The 26,304-nt window shown below is 34.8% G+C and overlaps 1 protein-coding gene across 2 annotated transcripts in view; it reads left to right on the forward strand.

The window, feature by feature from the left end:
• DIPK1C (divergent protein kinase domain 1C) overlaps window positions 1-10,181 on the forward strand; it is a 32,814-nt gene extending 22,633 nt beyond the window's left edge. The window contains exons 4-5 of one of the 2 annotated variants that reach the window (XM_074273898.1): window positions 197-361; window positions 6,496-10,181. In XM_074273898.1, coding sequence (XP_074129999.1) covers window positions 197-361; window positions 6,496-6,717 — 387 coding nt within the window. In that variant the 3' untranslated portion in view covers window positions 6,718-10,181. The remainder of the gene's footprint in view (window positions 1-196; window positions 362-6,495) is intronic. The other variant, XM_074273903.1, reaches the window with a different exon arrangement.
• The last annotated feature ends 16,123 nt before the right edge of the window (window positions 10,182-26,304 follow it).

Raw genomic sequence — 26,304 nt, forward strand, 5'->3', positions numbered from 1 at the left:
CTCTTAGTTTTCTTATTTGTAAAATAGATGGAGTGGAACCAGGTGATCTCTGAAGTCACTCCCAGCTCTAAATCTATGCTTCTAGGAAAATGTGGGGCTTCTAAGCAGGCAATAATATCAAATCACTTCAGTGACTTTATTCTCTGTTGGCTACATGTATGTTATGAGGGTGGGGAATGTCTTGTTTTGATTATAGGTGGTGGCTATTGATGTGGATATGGCCTTTTTTGAACCTAAGATGAGGGATATCTTGGAACAAAACTGCACAGGAGATGAAGACTGCAATTTCTTTGACTGTTTTTCAAGGTGTGATCTCAGAATCAATAAATGTGGTGCCCAGCGAGTCAATAACAACCTGCAAGTAAGTAGTTGGTGGTCCTTACGTAGGTAATGTATAATTTATTGGTCTGGGAATTGAGAAATCAAGATTTTCCCTAGAGGCTTTTGCCTCTTATTTACCATTTCCATCTAGATAAGTTCAAGTTTAATTTCTTTCACCCATCTTGATTTCCATATTAAATAAAAGTAGAAACAATGGTACGCATGGGTGATAAATCATCCTCTCTGTCTTAGACAGAAAGGATGTGTTATGCTTCTCAGAGTGTTGAAGCTCAGTATGATATGATTAATAGAATATCAGACCATGAGCTAGAACTGGATTCTAATTGTAGTTCACCTATGGACTGTCTATACAGATGACATGAGTAAGTAATAAGTCAGATTACTTTAAAAAAATAATAGCTTTAAATTTTTTTTCCCCAAATACATGCAAAGATAGATCTCAACATTTGCCTTTGTAAAACCTTGTGTTCCAAAAATTTCCCCATTCCTCTTATCCCCCTTTCTCCCTTAGATAGCAAGCAATCCAATATAGGTTAAATATGTGCAATTCTTCTAAACATATTTCCATATTTATCACGCTTTGTAAGAAATATCAGATTAAAAGGGAAAAAAAGCACAAGAAAGAAAAAAAAAGTAAGTAAAAAACAACAATAAAAAAGGTGAAAATACTATGTGATGATTCACTTAATGTGAATAGTACTCTCTGGATATGGATGACTCTTTCCATCACAAATCTATTGGAATTGCCTTGAATCATCATATGCAGATTATTTTTCTGTGCCTCATTTTCTCCACTTGCTAAACGATGAATAGATAGTAAAATGGATCCTGATCATGTAAATGAAAGTAGTCACCTTGGTATGATGACAATGATTACTACAATGATTACTACACCATTGCTGTTATTAACTCATATTTTTGCAGCATTTTGCTCTTTGCCAAAAGACTTTCTGTATAGTAGTACTGAGAGAGAGAATACAATAGCTTTGTCTTCATTTTGTGATTGAGAAAATTGAAGGTTGTTTTACTAGTAGTAGGTCAGGAGAACAGTAACTAATATATATATATATATATATATATTTTTTTTTTTAAGTCATTAGCAATACATTAGATACTCCCTTACTATTATTGTGAAAGAGCTAGTGGTATGTAGGCTCTGCAGTAGTGCAGTTAGTTTCAGAACTGATTGAAAGCATAGAGTAGACATTAGTGACTTAATGTTAACTTGGAAGGCACTTAAGTGAAAAGCAGGGGATCTGTGCTTGGCTCTGTACTGTTAAATATTTTTATGACTATCAGATAAAAGTATAGATGGCACCCTTATAAATTGGCAGAAGACATGATCTGGGGGATATCATTCTCACAATGGTGTTGAAGTCAGAATCCCCCCAAATCTTAGAAGGATAGAGATTTAGGCCAAATCTAATAAGATGAAACACAACAGGAATAAAAGTAAATTCTCATACTTGGATTTAAAAAAAACAAAACAATTTTATAGATACTATATGGAGTCGAGTCTGGGAGAGATGTTAGATAGTAGGTCGTCTGAGAAAGATCTGAGGATTTTAGTGAAGTTTAAATTCAACATGAATGTTCAGTGTTATATGGAAGCCAAAATTGCTAATGTCGTCTTATACCACAATAAGAGTGGTCTTTGAGCATCCTCCTGTTCCCCTTACCCATCCCCACCTCCACTACTAAGTTGGAGAATATTCAGAGGAGGATAACCAGAATGGATGAAGGACCTCATGATTTTGCCATATGAGTGTCAGTTGAAGGGCCCAGAGATGTTTACATATTTAAATTACACTAGAGAAAAGAAAATTTGGAGAGAAAGCATGATAGGTGTCTTTGGGAGTATTTGAAAAGCTATCAGATAGAAGAGAAATTAGATTTAGTCTGACAGTCCCCAAAGAGCATAAATAGGAGAAACAAGTGGCAAAAATAGGAGTAAAAATGGAAAAATGGCAAATTTAAACTAAGAAGAAAAGCTTATTAAGATAGAATTGTATCCATTAGGAGGCAGTGTGTTCTTCATGGAGCACTTTAAGGAAAGGCTGGATGACTTAAAAGAGATTGGATATGCTAGATAGACTCTCTGGTCCCTTCTTTCTCACAGATCCTGTGATGCTCTGAGATTCAGAATGGTTACATTATTTCCCCAGGGTCGCAGAGCTTGTGACATTTTCTTTGAGACTCATCAAGATTTTGTAACTCCAAGTATAATGATCCTTTCCCTACCCTATTTTCTTAGGTAGCAATAGGACAAGGCAGGCCAGGAGATCTGTGATCTGAAGATTAGCTAAACCATAGAATTCTAATGAACATTTTAGGTCTTGGCATGTGAAGAAGTAAGGCAATATACCCAATTAATATTGGAAAGAACAAGAGAATAACTGAAATATATGTAGGAAGGTAGTGTTTAGTTTAGCAAAGGAAAATAATACTGTACTGATACTATGAGAAAGGAGTAACAAATAGGTTAACAACAGTAGTAATAAGGACAAAGGTTCTGACTTCTAATTCCAGAGGATATATTCTTTGCTCTTTGATCCATTTTTGTGCTTCTTATATAAGAGTGTCTCTGGAAACTCTGGGTATTGATTGTGGTCTGAAAGACATTCGAGGCATACAGATGCATCCTACTCATAGATAAAATAGAAAACCAGGAGAAATTATACAATAACAATAACTCTGTTATGACAAAATAACTTTAAAAAAATTGTTAAGGGACAGGTCAATTCTCCGAGAGCCTCCACAGCTGTGGATCATAGCATTTGAAGGAGTTGCAAGGCAGCCTTTGCTAACACAGGTGTTGCAGACTAGGAATGAGATAAATTGGAGGCAGAAGGAAGAGGAGAGAGGTCAGACAATGCAACGGCTTCTCAGTCACAGAGGTCAGAGAACAGCAACTGTCTCTCAGTCTCCTTGTATCAACCTCTCACAAGAGGAGATCCATTCTGGGTTGGATCTCCAGAAGGCACTCTCAGGTGACTCCTGTGTATTCCAACAAAAAATTGAGAACTCTGATTCTTAAGAACCAAGATTCCAGGGGACTGCTGATAGTAGCTACTGCTCATCTCCTGAGAGAGGTGATAGTCCCAAATGAAGAAAGAACCAGACATTTTTCGATATGGCCAAAGTACAAATTTGTTTTGCTTGACTAAGCATGTTTGTTATAAGGATTATGTTCCTTTTTTTTTTTTTTTTTTTTGCAATGAAGGGAGGGTTGGGAAACAGAATGGGGAGGGGAAGGGAGAAAGGACAATGTTAATTTTTAAAGAAATGCTAAGGTAAAACTCAGCTCACAATGCTAGAGCAAATACCACTGCTTTTATCTACTCTTTCCAACCTTTCTTTACTCCAAACCTTCCATTCATCCCTTAAAAGCTAATATTACTCAGACTCAGACCATGTGGTAGTGATATAGGATAGAGCTGATAAAGAATAGAGGACCAGTTTAACACTGAATGATCTTTCCCTAGTGTCTATACAATGCTTTGCAAATAGTAAATACTTAACAAATATTTGCTAAATTTGAACTGAATCTCGCCACTCTGGGGTGATATGAGAATGTACCTTATGGTTCTGAACCAGAGATTCCTGAATTTACCCTAGAATGTACACAAGCTTCTGAGTTGGCTTTGGAAATCTAGAAAGGGGCTTCCCACTCAAGGACAACCTTAAGTGTCTGACTTTACATCTGAAAATATTATGAGCTGACCTCCTTAGTCTAGAGTCTATACAGAACTTATACAGAGTTAGAAGAGAGTCCATACCATGATTTTGGGGACTAACATAAAACTTCCTTGGACATTTGTCAACTTGTAATTTTGTTCTGGAAAAAATGAGACAATAGAAGTGAAAGTTCTTTGTGCTCTATGGAGTGCAGGTGTTCTTCAAATCTAAGGCATTACTGTCACATAATGTAATACCTCTTGCAAAATGCTTGACAAACTTTAAAAGAGAAAGCCTGTTTTTTTATTAGGTTTTATAATTCCTTGTCTAGTTTTCACACAAAAAAATTAAAAAGAACATAATCCAATACAAAACTAGATACAACCAAATATAAACATTTGATTAACCTATGGAAAACTGGAGAAAGAATTCATTTAATTAATCTAAGCTAGCTGACATAGTGGGAAACACATTTAAAGCCACATTTCATACTCCAATGAAATTTCATTTGGGTCATAGCCAAACTTTCAAAAAATCAAGGATAAAAAGATGCAAGAAAGTAGAATAAAATACTTATTTCAGTATTGGAGAAAAGGTGACTTTTTATCAGCTAAAGAAATAGAAGAATTTATCTAGGACAGGGAAGTGTGTTTGCATAAAAATAAAAGAAAAACTTCTTGGAATTAAAAACAACATAACCAAAAGAAAACAAACAAAAAAAGCAAAAACAGTTTAGGAAGCTATTTTTGCAAATATAATAGATAAAAGATGTCAGCTAATATTTAGAAAGATTAAAAAAAATATTCAATGGCATTGACAAATCCCTTGTAGATAATGGTCAAAAACATGAATAGTTTATAAAAGTAGAAACATCCATTCCAAATGATATGGTACCTTGCAAATTGTAGGCATTTAATAAATGTGTAATTGAATTGAACCTTTAAAATATTTGACTTTATTAATAATGGAAAGAAGTGAAAACTAAAGCAACTTTAAAAAATTAAAAAATAATAAAAAACAATGACATTTAATTTGGTGAGATTATAGGGAAATAGTGGATCAACTTGCCACTGATGGAATTACAAACTGATGGAGTCTTTTTGGAAATCAATCTGATAGCAACAGCAAACATTACATAAAGGATTATATTTTTGATCCTGAAATTTTACAGTTTGAGAATATATACTATGAGAAATCAATTTTAAAATTATATTTTTCTAAAAAATATATTTAAAAGATCAATATTTATAATTTGTAATTATATATAAATTATTAACATATAAAAAATTGGAAATAACCTAACATCAGAGGAATGGTTAAATAAATTGTAGTGCATTAATACAAAGAAATCTCATTATAATAGAGATTAATAAACATGAGGGATATAGGATATGAAAGAAGTATATGAAATTTGCAAAGTCAATTAAAAAAGAGCAGAACACACATTATGATAAGATAAAAGAAAAAAGTGATTAAGAATGAATAGAAAAAAGAAGCTGATGGAAATTCAGAGGGAGGAATAAACATTTTGTTATTTAACTATACATTGAAATTTGTTCACTAGCAAATTATTACAAAGAAAAAGTTCAATTGATTTTACTGGCATTCAATATTACATTTGTAATAAATCACAAAAGGTAAAGCACGGGCTATTTTTCTGATTGATAATTTAATATTCTTTGCAGTAAGTGAAGACTGACCACTGTGTGGTAGTGTCACCAATTACAATTTCGGTTCTTCCAACAATCTTTCTCTAGACTAAAGCTTCTTAAAGTGTGGGTTGTGACCTCAGAAGGAGTTGCATAACAATGTGGGGATCATGAAAAATTTGATAACAGTAAAAAATATAAAATATTTTGCCAAGATTTGATTCTTTATGTACAAATAAACAAGTATATCCATCTTGTTAGTATGTACATTTCTTCTTTAATAAATGGTAAAATTATATGTATATCAAAGAATTATTTTATATTAAATTTCTTTTTGACTTATTATAATTCAATGTATGATTTGTATACTTATTTATTTACCTGTATATGGGATTGTATAAAAAAATTTTTGGGCAAAAAGAGGTCATGAGTGGAAAAAGTTTAAGAAGCCCTGTTATAGACCACTGCTCCCCTAAATAACTTTGCCATATGGTCCTCCCTTCTTTTGTGGGCTTCCTAAGCTTTTTGGATAATAGCTATATCTATGTAATGAGGACCCCTTTGTCCCTTTCTGTTCTTTATGAAACATCAATTTCCATTTACTCATCCATAAGGAAGGGGGAATCTGGATTTCCTACTTTACACATAAGGAATCATTTTGAAGCATAGCTTATTCTATTGCATATAGAGTTTTTTGAGTTCCAAGCAGGAAAGACCCTCATTAAGATCTCAGGATTCTTACAGATATGTACATTAGAAAGGTGCTGCAAAAATTAGATATTATTTCCAGCCCAGAAAGCTAATTCCTTCTTCTCTCTTTCCTTAGGTGATCTGTGACAAAATATTCCGACATTGGTTTCCTTCCAATTTTAGAAGCTCTGCTGTCACTTTACAGCTCCAGGAGCAGTTACAGAAGGCTGTGCATGAATGTGCAGATCCTGGAATCCCAGACACACCCCAACACCAGAGAGTATCTCCAAACTCTTTCTCTGAACTATACCGATTGCTTCAAGCTACTCAAAGGGAACTTCAGAAATCAGAGGATTAGCTTTTTCCAATAACTCTGTACTGTTTCCACTGAGTTTGTCTGTTACAAGTTACATATTAGTATGTTTTGTTTTTATCTTTGTTTTTTACTATGCAAATGAAACATTCATGAAGATGCTATGGATATGATCGTGGCTCTTTGAAGTGTGAAATTGCCTTATGTTATTTCAGGCGCAGCTCTGGCCTTTTTGGTTTGTACTTCCCTCCATTCTGTCTCTTGCCTGGTTTGATTTACCTAAGCTGTTTGAAGGACAGGATGATACATATAAATACTGGCTCTGGAGTAACAGAGGAAGTGTGGAAGAGTGGGCACAAAGACAATTTTGGTTTGGGGGGGCACTCACTTGGTAAACAGCCAAAATCTGTTTTTTGAAGAGAATGGTAGATACCTTGATTTTCTTTGATACCACACAAGAAGGGTCTTTAACTCTGAGCTGTTATTTATACTAAAAAGTGATAGCACTAAAAAAAGTATTAGCTATATACAGGGTTTGACAACCTTGCTCATTGCTCAGCGCAAGCAAAGGGAATTAACTTGTGCTGAAATGAAAAGTTTTACGCAAACCTGGAAAAAAAAAAGGGCACTTTCAAAGAATAGAGATTGTGTTGGAAAGAAATAACCTATCATATCATTCTATAGTCTTTCATTTTCTGAATGAATCTATCATAAGTGAATGAATGAAAAGACATTTATTAAGTGCTTATTGTCTTTTTGATAATCTTGAATTTCTGCTCTGTTAACTTATTGTTCAAAATTCAAAGATCATATCTTTTGTAAGAAGAAACAAAAGGAAATGAATAATTTAGCCATCACTTTATGCTGTGGGCCATTATCATCTCATCATCTCATTCAAGACATGCTTTTCCTTGATCTTCCTCTTGCTTCCAAGAGGAATTATTTTTGGTAAATTTGTTATCTTTTTTTTCTTTTTTTTAGTATTTATAGAATTTTGTTTTCCAAATACATGTAAAAATAATTTTCAAAGTTCATTTTTGTAAGACTTTGTATTCCAAATTTTTTTTCCTCCCTTCCTTAGCCAAGACAACAAATAATGATGATGACTTTGAGATCAGTTTACTATTCACTGTGACACTCTGTGTCTTATGTCCAAAGTAAAACAGTTGATATGTTTGTGATTTACTTGAATGATAATTTCATCCTTCAAAAAACTGAAGAAGGAATAGGAAGAAAGACTATTTTGAACCCAGTTATAATCAACATGAAAATCCTGCAAATGCAAACAATAGGAAATGTAGAAACAAAGACAATAATGATGTAGATCAAATATGTGTAATTCTTTTAAACTTATTTCCATATTTGTCATGTTGTGCAAGAAAGAATCACACCAAAAGGGGGAAAAAACACAAGAAAGAAAAAATAAAAAAAGGTGAAAATATTATACTTTGATCCACATTCAGTCCTTATAGTGGAACTGCCTTGAATCACTTCATTGTGGAAAAGAGCCAAGTTTATCACAGTTAATCTTTACATAATCTTGTTTACATGTACAATATTTTCTTGGTTCTGATCACTTCACTCAGCATCAATTCATGTAAGTTTTTCTAGATTTCGGAAATAAACCTGCTCATCGTTTCTTACAGAACAATAATATCCCATTACATTCATATGCTATAACTTATTCAGCCATTCTCCAACTGATGGAGATCCACAATTTCTAGTTCCTTGCCACTATGGGATATAGGTCCAGCAGTGGCACTGTTGGATTAAAAGGTATGCATACCCTTTGGGCATAGCTCCAAATTGATCTCCAGAATGGTTGGATCATTTCACAACTCCACCAACAATGCACCTAATTATTATATTTAGCATTTATCACTTTTCTGGCTTATTTGGGTTTTATCATCCCTAACATTATTCTAGGGAACCATATTACTCTTTATTTCATACAAGGACATTTACTCGCCTTTGTTTCTATCTTTATCCATCTATCCAACAACATTCAAGATCAATTCAAGTAATGCATACTCATTATGTTTCAGATACTGTACAAGATGCTAGAAATATTTAAAACATGAACTAGCTCTGAGAATACCTCTTTAAAATCTGATTTGATGAGGTCCTTATGCTATAACCTCAGCCTTGCCTCTTATACTCTTCATCAAATCCATATATTCTTTAATTTTCAGAATTTCTTTTATGAGGACTTCTTCTTGGGCAAATTCTCCTGTAAAATATTAGACCATTGAATACTAACTAGACTTTTCTCTGGACTTTATGAAATCTGATTTTTCCAAGCCCAGGGCACAGGCTTAGCTCTACATTTTCAACTATTCTATAATGGAATATATCTTTGCTTCTACATTTCCTATTGTTTGCATTTGCAGGATTTTCATGTTGATTATAACTGGGTTCAAAATAGTCTTTCTTCCTATTCCTTCTTCAGTTTTTTGAAGGATGAAATTATCATTCAAGTAAATCATAAACATATCAACTGTTTTACTTTGGACATAAGATACAGAGTGTCACAGTGAATAGTAAACTGATCTCAAAGTCAAGAAAACCTGGGTTTATGAGCTACCATTGACACATACTGGCTGTGTAAGCCTGGGAGATTCCCTCATTGAGCTAAACAAATTACTGAGAGTATGAGTTTCAGAGAAGGGACTAACTTGCATGAGCAAAGACCTTACTTAGGACCTACCTATACTAATAAAATCAAAAATCTAGTATCAGGTTTTGACAGAGGAAGTCTATAGTATTGGAATCTTTCATCACAATAATACTATGTTTTCATGGCAGCTCCTCATCTAATTTCTTCTGTCCTAGTTGTTTATAGCATATTCCAATGACACTATTTTTTTCTGCTTCTTTCTGTATAACTCAAGTGATCTATATCATTTTTTACTCTGTGGTTCCCAGATTTATTCACTTATATATGTCTTTTTAATGTGCAACATAATATAAACATTCTTTTTATCTATACTGCCTTTTGTGTGTGTGTGTGTTTAAGATAATATCCATCTATTTTGTGGTCATAAATTCTATTCCCCTTAAGTTTCAGTGAAAATGATGAGTTTAAATATACCTCCTTGCATTAAAATCTTTGTTAACATGATTTATTACCAATACATTGTTCATTTGTAAATAAATACCTGAGATCATGGATTTTATTACTAGCTCTCTTCTTGTACATTGTTTCTTACAAATTACCAATCCTCTCTTCTATTATTTTCCTATGTTCTATATACTACTTCATGCGATAAGAAGTTTGAATGATCAAATTTGGGCTTTTTCTTCCCTTCTAGTCCAAATACTGTGTGTGTATGTGTATGATGTGTGTGCATGCATGCACAAGTGTGTGCATTTTAACTCTTAAGCTCTTGTTATGTATACTCTATCCCTGGCCAAGAGACTATCATTCTTAAATTGTTAGTGATCATCTGGAAATCCAAATTGTATCCTCAAATAATATTTCTAGCAAAATGTTCATTTCCAAAATTCACTTTTGTCCCTTGAATTTCAGGTAATAATAGTGTGTGCAAAGTGGTAAATGTGTCCACAAGTCTTCAGATTAAAAAAAAAAAAAAAAACAAAAAAAAAAACCTCATTTTTTTTGTAATACTTTTAAGTTCCTTCTGGCTGTATCATTTGACTCCACATCAATCATCAGAAATTGGTAGTAATCATTCAGTATGACAAATTTTGGACAGCTCTTATCCATTATATCCTGGCCACATGCCTGAGGAAGACAATAGATCTGTCTGTTATTTATATTAGGTTGACAAATAGATATTTCAGAATCTCTCAGCAGGAATTTTCCAACCACTACTACTTGTCTCTTTTTTCTCTGACCATTACTGGATTATAGGATACTTGATAGATCTATGAAGCTTTATCATCATTTATTAGAGAGAGAGAAAAAGAGAGTTGAGTGAGCGCTATTTTCTACTGAATCAGTCCAGTTTCCTTCTATAGAAATATCCTCATATCTTTATTTAAATTTCTTACTTATCTTTAAATTTAATAATAAATTAAATTTTAATTTAAAAGTCTTTACTTAATTCCAAATGATCAACAGTTTGTTTTTTCTTTCCTTAACTCTGACATTTTTCCATCTGAGGATTCTCCTTTGTGATTTCATATCTTTTCTCTTCTTAAAAGAGAATTTCTCTTCTATCTTTTTCCTCCTTGAAATACTTCTTCCTTTAAGGAGTACTTTGTTTGCTTGGCTATTCTGGAGAGGAGAAATATTTCCAGCCCTTTAATTTTCTCCTAAAGGACAAAAACTAATGTATACTTTCAAAATACAGACACTAGTCTTGGCAGAAACACAACCCAGCACATTCTCTGTAAGTTACTGCAAAATTCTCTCCATAAATATTTGAAAGCAAAATCCATAGCCCTTTGTTTTCTTCTTGGCTCCTCCTTTAATCAGTCAATGCTTGTTGACATTTGATTGGGCAAATTACGATTTGTGATGATTATTTATTGCTCTAAGGATTTAGGAGATGTGAGCTCCTAAAGAAGTCTGAATTTATTTGAGATAGGATTCTTGGGGGAATCTAGGTAGCACAATGGATAGAGTTCAAATCTGATCTCAGACACTAACACTTCCTAAATGTGTTATCCTAGACAAGTCACTTAACCCTAATTGCTTTAGCAAACAAACAAACCAAAAAAGATAGGATTCTTGGCTTTTTTTTTCTTTTCTTTTTTCTTTTTTTTTGGTAATTGAACAATTAAGTCTTCTCACCTAACTCTAATTTGTAGTTAGCACATGCTAGACATGCCCTCTTGCAAACAAAAGCCAATTCATAAGCAGAAATCCAAATGTCTAATTAGATCAATTTGCCTGGTTCCACTTTGCCCGTGATTTCCAGATATCTTTTTGTTCAGTTCTTTGTCTCTGTGTGCTTGTCAGTGTAAGGGGAGAAGTTATAAAACTAAATTTATTTAGTATACAGCAAGCATAAGATACCACACATAAACATATAGAAGCACTTATAATTAATTTATTGTCTAAGAATCTAGTTTTCTAATTAGAGCTGCCTACATCTTTCCACCTTGCTATTGATTTGCAGATATTTCCTTGAATGAGTGCTATTTTCTAGGGCCACAGGATTTTTCTTAAATTGGAAAGGGGAGATAATTGATATCTTCTGTTGATGTTATCTGCTACAGTTTGTGGCAAATACATTTTTAAATAAATAACTTGTATAAATACACATTCACACTACTAAAAAGAAAACTAGAGACCATATACACATAATATTATATATTTAAATAGGACTTGTTAAAGGATATATATATATTAATAGTAGATTAAGAGGGCTAGAAACTGTAGTTTCTGTAAATTTTCTTTTTCTTTTTTTTTTTTCTTTCTTTTTCTTTTCTTTTCTTTTTCTTTTTTTTTTTTTTGGCTGAGGCAATTGGGGTTAAGTGACTTGCCCAGATTCACACAGTTTTGAAGTGTTAAGTGTCTGAGACCAGATTTGAATTTAGGTCATCCTGACTTTAGGGCTGGTGCTCTGTCCACTATACTATCTAGCTGCCCCAGTTTCTGTAAATTTTCAAGGCATATAGTGACAAAGATGACTTTTCAGATTTCCTTTTTTATGCAGGAAAAATTCCATCTCTTAAGTCAATGATGTTTTACCAGTTTCCTCTACTTCTCTGAATTCTAGGGCAGTTATTGGTTGGGAAGTAGGTTGTTATTTCTGTTCCTAGAGCTATACTTTGGGATATTTCAGCATTTTAATTGGCTAATTAAGGAAGGGATCTCAAAATTAATAAGATTATAGATAAATTTGAGTCAAGTCTAGCACCTGAGGTGAAAGAAACAAGTAGACAATATATGATGGAAAGCACGGCTATTTCTAGTTTAAGTATTTCTAGTTCCAAGGGGAAAGAGCTTGGCTCACTCTGTGGTTAACTTTGTAAGTTTTTGGAAGTGTTCTCATAGAGATTGGACTGGACTCTGTGAAACATTAATCTGAAAATTTCTCAGGGCCCAGAGAGTCATACCTCTGCACAGGTGGTCATTAGCTCATAAGGGGCCTTATGGCAAAATAGAGAAAAAGGTACTATTAATTTTGTTCATGACCTGAATTTCAAGTTGAACATAAAGATATCTAGAACCTATGTCTAGAATCTTAAGAAAGGGTTCTTAACTTTTCTTGGATTATGAGCCCATAGCAGTTTGCTGAAACCTTCGGATCCCTTCTTGGTATAATGCTTATAAATGTACCAAGTTTAAAAAAAAAGCATTATCATAAAAGAAACCAATTATAGTGAAAGGTAATTATCAATTATTTTTTTTTAATTTCACAGAGCTCAGATTAAGAATTTCTGCTCTAAAGCAAGTTATAGGTATAGGAACCGGGTTAGTATTCACTCAGGGTCTTTTGTTCAATACTCTGTGTGTGTGTGTGTGTGTGTGTGTGTGTGTGTGTGTGTGTGTGTGTTTGTATACGATATGTTTATATATGGATATATATCTCTTTTATATGTCTCTTGCTTATGTGAGATGAACCAACAAATAACTACAAAAGTGTATGTACCTGTACATTCTTTCTAGCTAGCAATGTTAGTTCAATATATTCACAAAGGAAGTCCAACATTTATAGTTTTAAAAATCCTAAATAGCAAACATATACTCCTATTACTCCTATTCCTTATAGGAGGGATCATTACATTTCCAAACCACATGCGGAATCATTGAAATACTCATAATTTAGCTGGCCCTACCACATTAACTCTACTCCCCTTTCTGTCATTTTCTCTGATAAATCATTATATCATTGAACTGAATCTTCCCACTATTCTGGTCAATCTGTTCTGGAAATGTTTCAGTTTGTCAATGTGCTTCCTTAAAATGGTGGGCATAGTACTGCACTATTTCAACCAGGGCAGTGAGACAAACACTTGACTAAAGATAAAAGAGGTCCTTGGTTCAAAACCAGATGTTTTGCTTAAGTCCAAAAGAAGAAACATAGTGTAATAAAAAGAGCACTGGGTTTGGAGAGCATCCGGGCTCCTAATTCTGCTTAGCACTCCCTATGGGTTGGTTATTTATTTCTCTGGCTTCAGTTTCTTTAACCTCTGAAATGAAGGAACTGAACAAAATGATTTTTTAGATCTCTTCTACCTATAAATCAATGATCCTGTGACTTATGATATCTCTGTTAATGTAGCTCAAGATCGCAAGAGCTCTTTTGGTTGCTGCATCACATTGTTAGTTTATATTGAGTCTATGATCCAATAAAGTCCCTAGATAATCTCCTCAAGAACTAAAAATGTCTCATCACAATTGTGTAATTGAATTTTTAATCATAAGTACTATATATTTCACTCAAGTAGGTCTATGATCTGATCAGTTTGATGTTCTTTCCAACAATGCAGATCATATCCCATCCAAGCCCTTATAACCAGTGATTCTCAAACATTTTCTCCCATAATTTAGCTTCTCAAGAGTGGGGACTATTTTTGTTTTTATTTATATTTTTATCTCCAACATTTAACAGTGCCTGGGACATAGAAGGCACTTAATAAATGTTTATTGACTCAGTGACTATTTGCCATATATGATTCATCCAAGGAGCCAGAGGCTTTTCTTGACTTCTCCTGACATAAAGAGGATATCAGTGGAATATTCAAACTATGCATCTTCCATTCCCTGCCCCGGCTACATAACCAAGCCATTTTCTCTATCTTAAATTTTACTGATGATATGATTTACTTGACCTTTGAAGTTCCTCATTTGTTACATGTTTCAGCCTGCTCACATCCACCAAACAGTTATTACTATTGTACTTGTATGTTCATTTTCATTAGAGATTGTTGTATTTCATGCCTTACAACTATTCACACCACTTTTGGAATATTGTTAAAAGAATGGATCTTTGTTTGTGGAAGAAGTTTGAGGTCATTAAAAGAGCTTCACAACTTCCTAAAGGCAATCCAATCCCCTCTGTACATTTTGTGCTCAATTAGTTGTCTTCTTGCTCTATTAAATAGATATAATATGTGTATATGTATATATACATATATAAATATGTATATGTAAGTGTTAATCACGTATACACATATAGATTGAGAGACACTTATAGATAACTATGGATTATTCATCTGATTAATTGTCTTGATCTAGGCAATCATCTACTAAGTTTTTTTCTGCGAGAATGATCTGTAAACCTTATCTGAGTAAGTAAACCTCTCTTCTAGAGTATTATGTATTATTTTAGGGTTTGATTAATCATCACAATATCTTCTGAAAGCAGGTATATTTGGATAACTTCACCAAACATAGATAAGGCCTTTTCAGCTTGGACTTCATGCTGGAGTCTTTTCTAAAACAGGGGTGAACCTTTGAACAATGTCTCCATATTTTATGTCTCACATGATGTTTATGATCAGAATGTCATTGAAAAGCATATTTATCATTTAAAATTTTTTTTTTTTAATTTTAGGGGATACTGAGTGTTTTAATGAATTAATGGGACTTGCCTTATTGGGAGAAAGCCTTTAAGGTGAGGGTTGGTTATATTGAATCAAAAAAGCTTTTTTATAATCAAAAGCAATAATCATAGTAAGATCTTATATTTTCTACATCTTGCAATTAATTGTGTGATGTTAAAGATTTAGTTCACCATACAATATCCCTAATGAAAGCCTGCCTTCTCCCTATTAATATATCAAAAAAGATGCCTCTGATGTATGTGGAGAAGATTCTGATGAAACTTATAAAGTTGGGAAAGTAGGTTAGTCTTTGTCAATATTCTCTCAGTTACCGTTTTTGAGGATATTAATATTGTCTGAAATTTTTTCCATACTTTTAGTACTTTCTCTTCCTCCAAGTTTATGCAAATTATTTATTCAGTTTTATAAATCACCTTCACAAATCTTCTCTACATATATGTGTATATGTATATATATGTATGTATGTATGTATGTAGCTTTCTCCATTTAAAAATGGTATTTCTATCTTCCCTATAAGCCCATGTAAAACTGGGCTATTAGAGTTCATGTGTGGTGGTTTTAACTATCTTTGATGGCAAAAATAATTCGGTATAACAATTTATTGTTGACTTCAGTCAGCCAATAAGCAAATATTTATTAAGTGTCAACTATGTGCCAAACATTATGCTAAGCACTAGGGATACAAAGAAAGGAAAAAGGATGATTCCATATCCTAGGGAGCTCATAATCTAATTGAGAAGGAAAAAATGAAAATAACTGTGTATAAGTAAGATTTATACAGGATAAATTGAAGCTAACCAACAACTTGGGAAAGAAGTCAGGACATCCAGCAGATGAAACCAAGAAAGGGGAAAGTTCTAGACATGGGGGACAGCAACTGAAAATTCTCAAAGCCTTGTGCAAATAGAGTGTCTTGTGCAATTCTAAATCACAGAGTGTGTGAGGTATAAAAAGACTGGAAGGTATGAGGGAGATTAATTATGAAAGACTTTGAATATGAAACAGAGGAATTTATATTTGATCCTGTATGGAAGGTTAATTTGACTGAGGGATGGACTGGAGTGGGGAAAGATGATGCAAGGAAACCAATCAAAAGACTATTATATTAATCCATTCATGGGATGATAAGGGTCTGAACCAGGACCAGTGACAACAGGATCAGAGGAGAGGAAGGACATAAGAGAAATATTATAGAGGTAAAATCAAATAGGACTTAGGAACAGATTGAATATGTGATGAGAGAAACAAAAGAGCTGAAGATAACATTTAAATTGCAGGCTTAGGGTACTGGAAGAATGATGGTGCCCTTGAATGTAAAAAAATTTGTAAGGGAAAAAGAAAAAAAAATTTTGGGGAAGGTAACAAGTACTATTTTGGATAAGCTGAGCTTAAGATATCTACAAATATCCAACAGGAAGTTGGAAATGAAAAATTAGAGATCAGAAGATAAACTGGACAAAATAACTCTGAGAATCAATCTACGGGGGCTAAAAAAGATCACCCAGCTAAATAGTATAGATGGTGAAGAGAATAAGGTCCAACAAAGAACTCAGGGGAATCACACCATTAATGGACATGATGAAAATCTATCAAAGGAGACAGAGTGGGAACATTCAGAAAAATAACAGGAGAATCAGGAGAGAAATGTGTCTCAAAAATTTAAAGAGGAAATGTCAAGGAGAAGAGGGTGATTGAAGCATGAAAAATTGTAGAAAGGTAAAGAAAGATGAACAAGAAAAGGCTATTAACATTTACAGATTGAACTAATTTGGTGAGAGCAATGATAAGGTTGGAAGTCAAAATCAACAGAATTAAGAAAAGAATAAAAGGAAAGAAAATAGAGATAGCTTTTTCAAAGAGGTAAGTCACAAAAGGGAAAGATATAGAACAATAAATACCTAGTAAAGAGACAGATTAAACGAAGGCAGGGAAGCAGCCAGTGGACAGAGAGAAATTAAAAATAAGTGAGAGAGCAGGAATGACATTAGGAGCAACCTGCTGGAGAAGATAGGATGGAATGTTTATAGATATTTGTCTTGGGAGGGAGAAGGGCTACTTCTTTCCTGAGGCAGGGGATGAGGAGATTATGGAAATAGACATCTGAATAATGGTGTGGGGAGGAAGAAAATAGAAGGAGGTTTTAGTGAATGGCTTTAATTTCCAGTCAGCTTATTTCCATGATTTTCTCTAGCTCCATTTAGCAGCATGTAAATAAGAGTAAAAGGAGTGGATGGTGGGGGATATCTAAGGCTGGGATTTTGTAAGGCAAAATTGACGATAGGATAAGGGGCAAAGGACTAAAGAGTATAGTATAGAGTTCATCTGGTTCATCAAGGAGTCAAGATGGGGAAGGAAGGAGAGTATATTGCTGGTACAGAGGGTGATGACCTGCAAAAGAAGCAAGGAATGGAGGAATTAGATGTTACATTGAGGTGGAAGAACAGGTTTGGAGTTGCAAGGCAATGGTAGAGTTGAAATGACAATAGATCATGATCAAATAAAGGAGTTAAAGATCAGTGGTATGCCTATCTATGTATAGCTAAAGTACAAAGAGTAGGTCATGTGAGATAAGTGAGAAACTAAGAGATTAGAGTGTTTGTCAGAATAGCAGTATATGTATTTTGAAGTAACCTGGTTTGAGGAGAGGGATTGAGAGGTGGAGAAAGATAAAGCCAAGCACTGAACTCATTAAGGGGAGAAAAAAGGAATGTTCAGTAGACAACAGCCACAGGGATTTTGACTAGATGGTAGATAGGAATTGAGTAAACCTTGGAGGAAGAGATGTTACCGAGTGATTATAATAGAAAGAGTAATTGGAGGAGTTAGAAGAATTCTATTTCTCTCACTTCAATCAGTGTGTGCTGGAAAGTTCAGCTAGAGTCACATTGAGTGGATAGGGAAGTTGCTTAATTGTGGGGAGCCAGGACTCAGTAAGAGTGGGAAAGGAAAATAATTAAAATAAAAGTATATTTGTTGTCTATGAATCAGGGATTCCATTCTCCTTTCTTCCCCATCTTGACTCCTTGGTGAACTAGGTCAACTTTACACCATTCTTTCCTCTACTCCTTACTTTATAATCAATCTTATCTTGCAAAATGTCAGCTTTGGATTACTCCCACCATCTATTGCCTTTACTCTTACTTTAATGATATTGAATGAAGTTGGAGAATATCATGAAGTGGATGGGATAGGTAGATCTGGAGTGGAAAGCTTAAGTGTGGTCAGTTTGAGTGGGATGAAAGAAGAGAGCAACCAATGAAATGAGGGGGCAAGGTAATGATAGTTTGAGATTCAGACTCACTGCAATTGGGATAGTATGGCCCAATGTTAGTCAATGAGGACTTCATGTGGGTAGGTACTCAACATTATTAGGGGTTTGGTAATAGAATGGAGTCCTCTCAAGGTCTTAGGAAGCTTAGATGAGAGGATGAGTGGGAGGAGCTAATTGAAAATTTGTTCATCTCCTTTGTTCAAAACTTTCACATTTCTCTCTATGCACTGCTCTTCCATTTTCATCCTTAAATAGACTAGTTATGATTTTGTTTGGTTGGATCAATTATCAAAGTCTCTTTAAATTATTTTTAACCTTCATCATCTCTTTCTGTTTCATGTGGTAACACTGCTTATATAATCTTCCATTATCTTTCTCTAAAAAACTTTACAAATGATTTTATGTACAAAATCAGTGTTGCCTTTGGCTTCCATCTCTCTATATTTGGCAAGTAAGTAAAATGGTTGCTGGCTAAAGTGCTTTTAAGGCTCTTTTGGTTTCTTTGATGTGGCAGTTGATTTATATACACTTTTATATAATATTATTATAATTGGTGTTAGTATTATTTCTATGATCACTTTCCATTTTTTATTGTAAGAAAATTGTTTTAATAAGTTAGATTTAATTGTTTCAGTTTGTATGTTATATTTTTTCTCAATTATTCCAAGAAGTAGTACCCCTTCTGGCCAATCTCTCTCTCCCTCTACCTTGTGTTCAGACTTCCGGGGAATAGCTCTTTATATTCAAGGATATCTTGTGAGCATTTTTTATAGCTCATAAACCCCCACCAATGCATTTATATTAAAAAGTCAGCTATTAGACACAACTAACTTAAGCCAAAAGTATTTACTAAGATAGCATAGTAAGAACAGTAGTTATAAAATATTTTCCCTATAACTCTGGGATGTACTCTCCCAGAAATAGTAATAGTTTATATTTCCATAGACCTTTAAGGTTTGCAAGGCACTTTATATATGTTATTTCATTTGAACCTCACAACAACCTTGTCAAATAGATGCTATTATTCTCATTTTAAATGAGGAAATTGAGACTGATATAAATAGAGTGAGTTGCCTAGAGATAATGAGGCAGGATTGAATTCATATTTTCCTGCTATGAAGACAACATTGTATACCTAACTGCTATACAGAATCAGTGAAAAAGAATAGGAACACACTTAAAGAGTTCATTGCTGACCAGGCATATACATGGGAAACACATGGCTAAGACAACTTATGCCTCTGGTATTCTTTCCTCTTCTGGTGTCCTCATGCTGTTCCCTACTGACCATAGCATATTTGTTGGTCAATTCATTTCACTAAGGCTCCCTTGGCATGCTTCTTTTGGCTACAAGTTAATTTTCTCTTGAATCCATACATGGCTTCTCTACTGACAGGAGTTATCCCCATTCAGAGCTACCACTGTTCCTCTCAAGAGCTTGTTTCTTCCTCTATAGCATAGTACCTGAAATATATTAAGCACTTAATGCATACTTTATCAATCAGTTGAATGATACATAGGCAATTTATCTTATAAAATTCTAGGAGCCACACTCTTTGAAAATTATATCTGCCCCAACTATCTCTAAAAATAGGAAATATGGCTATTGGGGTCATGTCCAATCTTCAGCCAGTTAATGGTAAGCTGCTTTCCAATTTCACCAGAGAAAAAATTTTCATACTTTGTAAGGAGTAATAAAATATAGATATATCTTTGTGATCTGTTTAACATATCAAGACATTAAGACCTCATTGTCTTTGTTATTTGCCCCTTACTTTATTCAATTACTTAGGATCATTGTTTTAGAGCTGGATAGAGGGAGGAGTCAAGTGATCAGAAATGCCCTGATCAACCAACCCTCCCTACCCACACTTGAATTAAAAAAAATTGGAATGTAATTTTTAAGAAAATTAATGAACAAGCATTTATTCTCTCTCCTTCCAACTTTCTCCCCATTTAAACATAGACAAATAAAAGGCTTAACACAAACACACAGGTACACACATACACAATGTGTGTGTACATGTGAAAGCGTTAAGCAAAGCAAATTCCTTCACTGACCATGTCCATGCCCCAAAATGTATGTTTTATTCTGTATTTTTAGTTCTTTACCTCTCTATCAGAAATGAGTAGCATGCTTTGTCTTTAATCATCTGTAACTAGTTTGTTATTGCATTGATCAGCTATAAAAACTTTCAAAATTGTTTTTCTTTGTACTGTTGTATCTACCATTTACAATTATGACTTTTTTTTTTTTTTTGCTAGTTTTAGCAAGTTGTTATAATCTGTCAAAAATTTTTGGATTTTGGCATTATTCTTCAATATATTATCTTGGATACATTTTATCCACAAATTTGATTAGTATACCACTTATGCTATCATGAAAGTAATTGATAAAATATTGTACAGGACAATCCTATTGAAAGCTTATCCATTCTCCTGGAGATCTAACTCTAGAAAGTTGTAATCTTTGTATCCAATCAAATCAGTTCCAAACCCAACTGACTTCCCTGACTTTATTCCTAGCATAATTGCTGAACCAGCATTTTTGTTTCCTTCAATATATTATAAATTGTAACTTTTTCCTTGAATAAATTAATTTGAAAAATTCTGCTCTAAAGTCATCAGCTTCATAATTAATACCTCTTTTTATTGAAGAATGTTTAATAAATATCAATTCAACAAACACTTCTATAGATATAGATTAAATGGAATAAAGAAGGGTTATTGCCAGGAGAGAACATGAGAGTTTATTGATCCTTTGTAAACTAGAGGATTAATTTGGATTTTTAAAGATGCCACAGGGAATAAAGCTGAATTCACTGAAAAATATGATCACTTTACTCCAGTATTGATCATAATATCTCCTGGGTCTCTCACTATGATCCCTTGAAAACCATGCTCATTCTAAGCATCTATTTACACCTGTATTTCAAAAGGCTCCATCTGATGAACCCTTTTTTACAAGACCAAGCCAGAAGGTATTTAAGTTTAAAATTATATAATCAAACAGAGAAGTATAGTAATAATAAGAAATGAAATCAAGCAGCAAGTGCTACTCAGTACCCAGATGACTATCTAACATCTCAAGGGCTATTAAAAACCAACTCCCTATTAAATTTCTAGTGTTCTTTCAGCACAGCAGGACAGGGACACAACAGAAAGTTTAAACTCTTGGTCCTCTTACTAGAAAGTATGTTGTATAATTATCTCCATTTAACTCTCATCCCATAAAGGGATGCACATGCTAAAGCCTCTGGTTATGATCTACAGTTGCTATGAGAATCTAGACAATATGGGGAAATTCATTAATGCCCAAACAAGTCTGCAAATGCTTTATTTCTCTATGCATGTCCCCCACTTCCATCTCTGCATTGTTCCAGTCTTATTCATGCAACATATTTCCTTCTTTGCACACCAAACTCAGCATGCTCTAGGTGAAGCTACCATTACTTTTTCTCCCTCTCTTGTTCTATCTCTTGGCTTTTTGGGTAGATTATTCTAAAATATCCCCATTTGTCCCCCCAGATTCTGCTCTTAAAACCATGATAGACTCTTATTTTAAATGGTGCATGTGGGGAGTACAAACAACTAGAATTATGATAGATCAGGAGACTGTAGAGCCCAAGCATAGCCTTGTGGATGATACATATGGAGATGGTCATAATTATCAGGGCTATCTTTGAATGCCACACATGAATGAATGAATGAAAAGATATTGTTAAATACTTGCTCTGTGCCAAAGCTGGGAATACAAATACTACCCAAGAAAGGATCTTGTGCTTTCAAAGGAACTTACCTTATTATAGGAATAGTGTAGCGAGCTGTCGTCTCTAGAAGCTGCTGGATCGCTCTCTGGGAAGAGATCTGCTGTGTCTACTCAAATCTCTCAGACAGATTCTTCTTCCTGTAGTGAACCGTTGTCTCCAGGTAGTTGCTGTTAACTCTTGTCCTTAGAAGTGACTTCCCTTCCTGCAGAGAGCCCCGTCAAGCCTGATGCAATGCAGAGTCTTTCTCTTGAATCCTGGCTCTGAATCTCCTCCAGCTCTTATTCTTCTCCAGGCCGATCTGCACTCTGGGCCCAGTGCTGTCTCTTTTATCCTCCCAGAGAATGGGCGTGGGATAATGCAAGGGCTTCTGGGAAGAACCACCCCAGCCAATGAGCTTGCCCCCTCTATCAAGTCAACCTGAGTTCTCACCTTGTAATTGTCCAGAAAACCTGAATTCTCACCTTGTCACTGTCCAGACAACCTGAGTTCTCACTTAGTAATCCTAACATCTCCCCCTTTCTTTTGATTTAGAACATAGGACAGTCATGACCTTGAAACATAAATCCATCAATATGGGAAGTATTACAGATAATTACATAAATGACCTTGAAACATAAATCCATCAATATGGGAAGTATTACAGATAATTACATAAATTACATAAGCATATAGTAACATAGTAACGTAACACATGCTAGAAGTATATAACATAATCATAAATTGAAAATTTATAAATGTCCATAAGTCCATTGTCCATTAGTCTCATCTTGTGTGAGGAAGTCCAATGATTCCTGCTGGTTTTAAAGTTCTTTAACAGTCTTCTTATTATCCATGCTCTTTCAGTGTCAGATGTTTCTTAGATCTTCTCCTTTATTTTGAGGTCTTTCTCTTTTTCTGTCTCTCTCTGATGGACAAGGCGAATATGACTTGTTGGCACCCATCTGATTCCTTCTCCTGCTGAAGAAATACAAGCAAATCCTCTCCCCCAGGCAGTTAACCTATCTGGTCCCTTCCATTCACCACTTTCTGGATCTCTCCACATCACCTGGCGATTATCTAAGGACAGTGGAGATGCTCGCACTGGACACTGCCCTTCTGGTGGGTTATAAAACCTGTCTGCCGGAGCCAGTGCATCTTTGTCAAAAATTAGAAAATTAATGGTATAGAGAACTAAATTTAGAAGTTCCCTAGGGCTACCTGTGGCTCCCCCTTTCTTTTGTTTTTGGAGGAGTGTCTTAATATCTCTGTTTCTTCTCTCTACTATTGCCTGCCCTTGAGGATTAAAGGGTATGCCCGTGGTATGTAAAATCTTATACTGTGCACAAAAGTGTGTAAAATGTTTGGACGTATATGCAGGTCCATTGTCTGTTTTTATTGCTTGTGGCACACCCATAATTGCAAAAGCTTGTATAAGGAATTCAGTGACCACTTGGGCTGTCTCTTTTGCTGCTGGCATTGCAAATGTGAATCCTGAAAAGGTGTCTACCACGACATGAATAAAAGATAGACGACCAAAAGATTTATAATGGGTCACATCCATTTGCCAGATTTCATTGGGTCTCAAACCACGAGGATTCTTCCCTGGAGGGAGTGTAGGAGCGTGGAAAGGAAGACAAGCTGTACAGCTTTTTACTATGCTCCTAGCTTCCTCTCTTGTGATTCCAAATTGTAAACGTAAAGCTGGAGCAGCCTGATGATATTTAGAATGAGATTCTTGTGCTTCCTGAAATAAAGGACTACTGGCTAACATGGTTAGAAGGCTATCTGCCTTTGAATTTCCATCAAAAATGGGACCTGGAAGTCCACTATGTGAGTGGACATGCAAGATATAAATCTTGCCTGGATGTTTTACCGGCTAGCTCAGTCGGTAGAGCATGAGACTCTTAATCTCAGGGTCGTGGGTTCGTGCCCCACGTTGGGCACCAAATGTAGCGAGCTGTCGTCTCTAGAAGCTGCTGGATCGCTCTCTGGGAAGAGATCTGCTGTGTCTACTCAAATCTCTCAGACAGATTCTTCTTCCTGTAGTGAACCGTTGTCTCCAGGTAGTTGCTGTTAACTCTTGTCCTTAGAAGTGACTTCCCTTCCTGCAGAGAGCCCCGTCAAGCCTGATGCAATGCAGAGTCTTTCTCTTGAATCCTGGCTCTGAATCTCCTCCAGCTCTTATTCTTCTCCAGGCCGATCTGCACTCTGGGCCCAGTGCTGTCTCTTTTATCCTCCCAGAGAATGGGCGTGGGATAATGCAAGGGCTTCTGGGAAGAACCACCCCAGCCAATGAGCTTGCCCCCTCTATCAAGTCAACCTGAGTTCTCACCTTGTAATTGTCCAGAAAACCTGAATTCTCACCTTGTCACTGTCCAGACAACCTGAGTTCTCACTTAGTAATCCTAACAGAATAGTAAACACACATAGGGGAATAGTAAACATGGAGGTACATTTTGGTCCAGAAAGCTTTGGAAATGATGTGTGCTGCTGTAGGGAAAAACATTCACACATCCTTTCTAGGAATTTTGGCAGAATTGATTTGATCATGATTCCAGAATTGGAGTATGGAAGAAAGTTGGAAGTTATTTAAAGGATGTTTAAGGAGTAAGAAGTGAAGCAAAACAAGGCTAAGAGAGGTTAGTTAGATGGTACAGTGGATAGAGCACCTTCCCTGAAGTCAGGAGGACCTGAGTTCAAATTCAGCCTCAGGCACTTAATAGTTCCTAAATGCGTGATCCTAGGCAAGTCACTTAACCCCAATTGCTTCAATAAAACAAAATATTATGGCTGAGACCTGCCTGAATTAATACACCTCTTCTTTTCTTCAGTCTATGCTCTCACTTTGTGATTTCAGCATCTATAGGTTTAAATATCATATTTAAGTAGATTACTGCCAGATCTTTATATCTAGCCCATAGTCTCTCTTAAGCTTCTGCCTCCATCACTAGTTGCCTATTAGGCATTTCAAATTGGATATCATATAAGAATCTTCAACTCACATGTCTAAAACCAGAGCTTGTTCACTTTCCCCCAAATCCATCCCTCTTGTGAGTCTCTCAACTTCTGTTAAAGGTACTTTCTTCAAGGGGTTCAGGTTGTTCAGGTGACTTTATGGTCAAATTTGACTCTTCTCTCTTTTTCACCTTTCAAAACCAATCATTTGTTAGATCTTATAATTTCTTCCTCCATAACATTTTTCACTTCTATCCCCTTCTTTTAACTCACATAGTCACAAAGCTCAGGCTTTCTTATCCTCTCAGTAACTGCAATAACTTCTACTTGACTCAAATCTTTCCCTGTTCTAATTTGTTCTCTATACAACTGCCAAAGTGGTATACCTTAGGACATAGTTAGACTTACTGTCATTCTTCTACCCAATCAGCCACAGCAGCTGTTTCTTATTTCTATCAGCAAATACAAACATTATTTGACAATGAAAACCTTTTATAACATGGCCCCAACTTATCTTTCCCACTTTGTTACACATTATTTCATTTTATGCACTCTATGGTCTTCTTACTATATTTCAAACAGAACACAGGTAGTAAATTTAAGGTCCTCTGAGTCCGAATCTAATGCCAAAATTTGCTACAAAGGTTTCTTTTAAAATTCTTTGATTTATTCCAATTTGAACTTTACATCAAAGCCTATTATTGTATTACCTACTTTGATAGTATTTATCACTGATTGACCTGAATTTGGTTCTAAATTCCACAAGGGACCAAGTTGGATCCTAGGCTTGAGCAACCACTTTACATTCGGGTTATGTGAGAAAGTAACCTTTTCTAAAATTCATTGTTAGTTCTCTGGTTTCTTTTGCCTAGAGTCATTATGAAACCTATCAACATGGAACAATTTGGCAAAAATAAGTTATAAAGAAATTTTTACATTAAAAGACCTAGAAGTGGTAGAATGTGAGAAGGAATAGAAACTGTCATGACCAAATAGTCATTTCTTTGTGAAAATGATTGCACCACCAGCAAAACATGTATTTGGGGCTTCTTTTCCCATAATTCCATTATGTTTTCCTGGATGTGCATAATTTCTTCAAGTTTCCCTTTTCATTATGTTTATTTACATAATGTTTATAGTACACTTAGTTAAGAGATCATCAATGCCCAGAGA

Source organism: Sminthopsis crassicaudata, chromosome 1, assembly GCF_048593235.1.
Source record: "Sminthopsis crassicaudata isolate SCR6 chromosome 1, ASM4859323v1, whole genome shotgun sequence".
Classification (NCBI taxonomy): domain Eukaryota; kingdom Metazoa; phylum Chordata; class Mammalia; order Dasyuromorphia; family Dasyuridae; genus Sminthopsis; species Sminthopsis crassicaudata.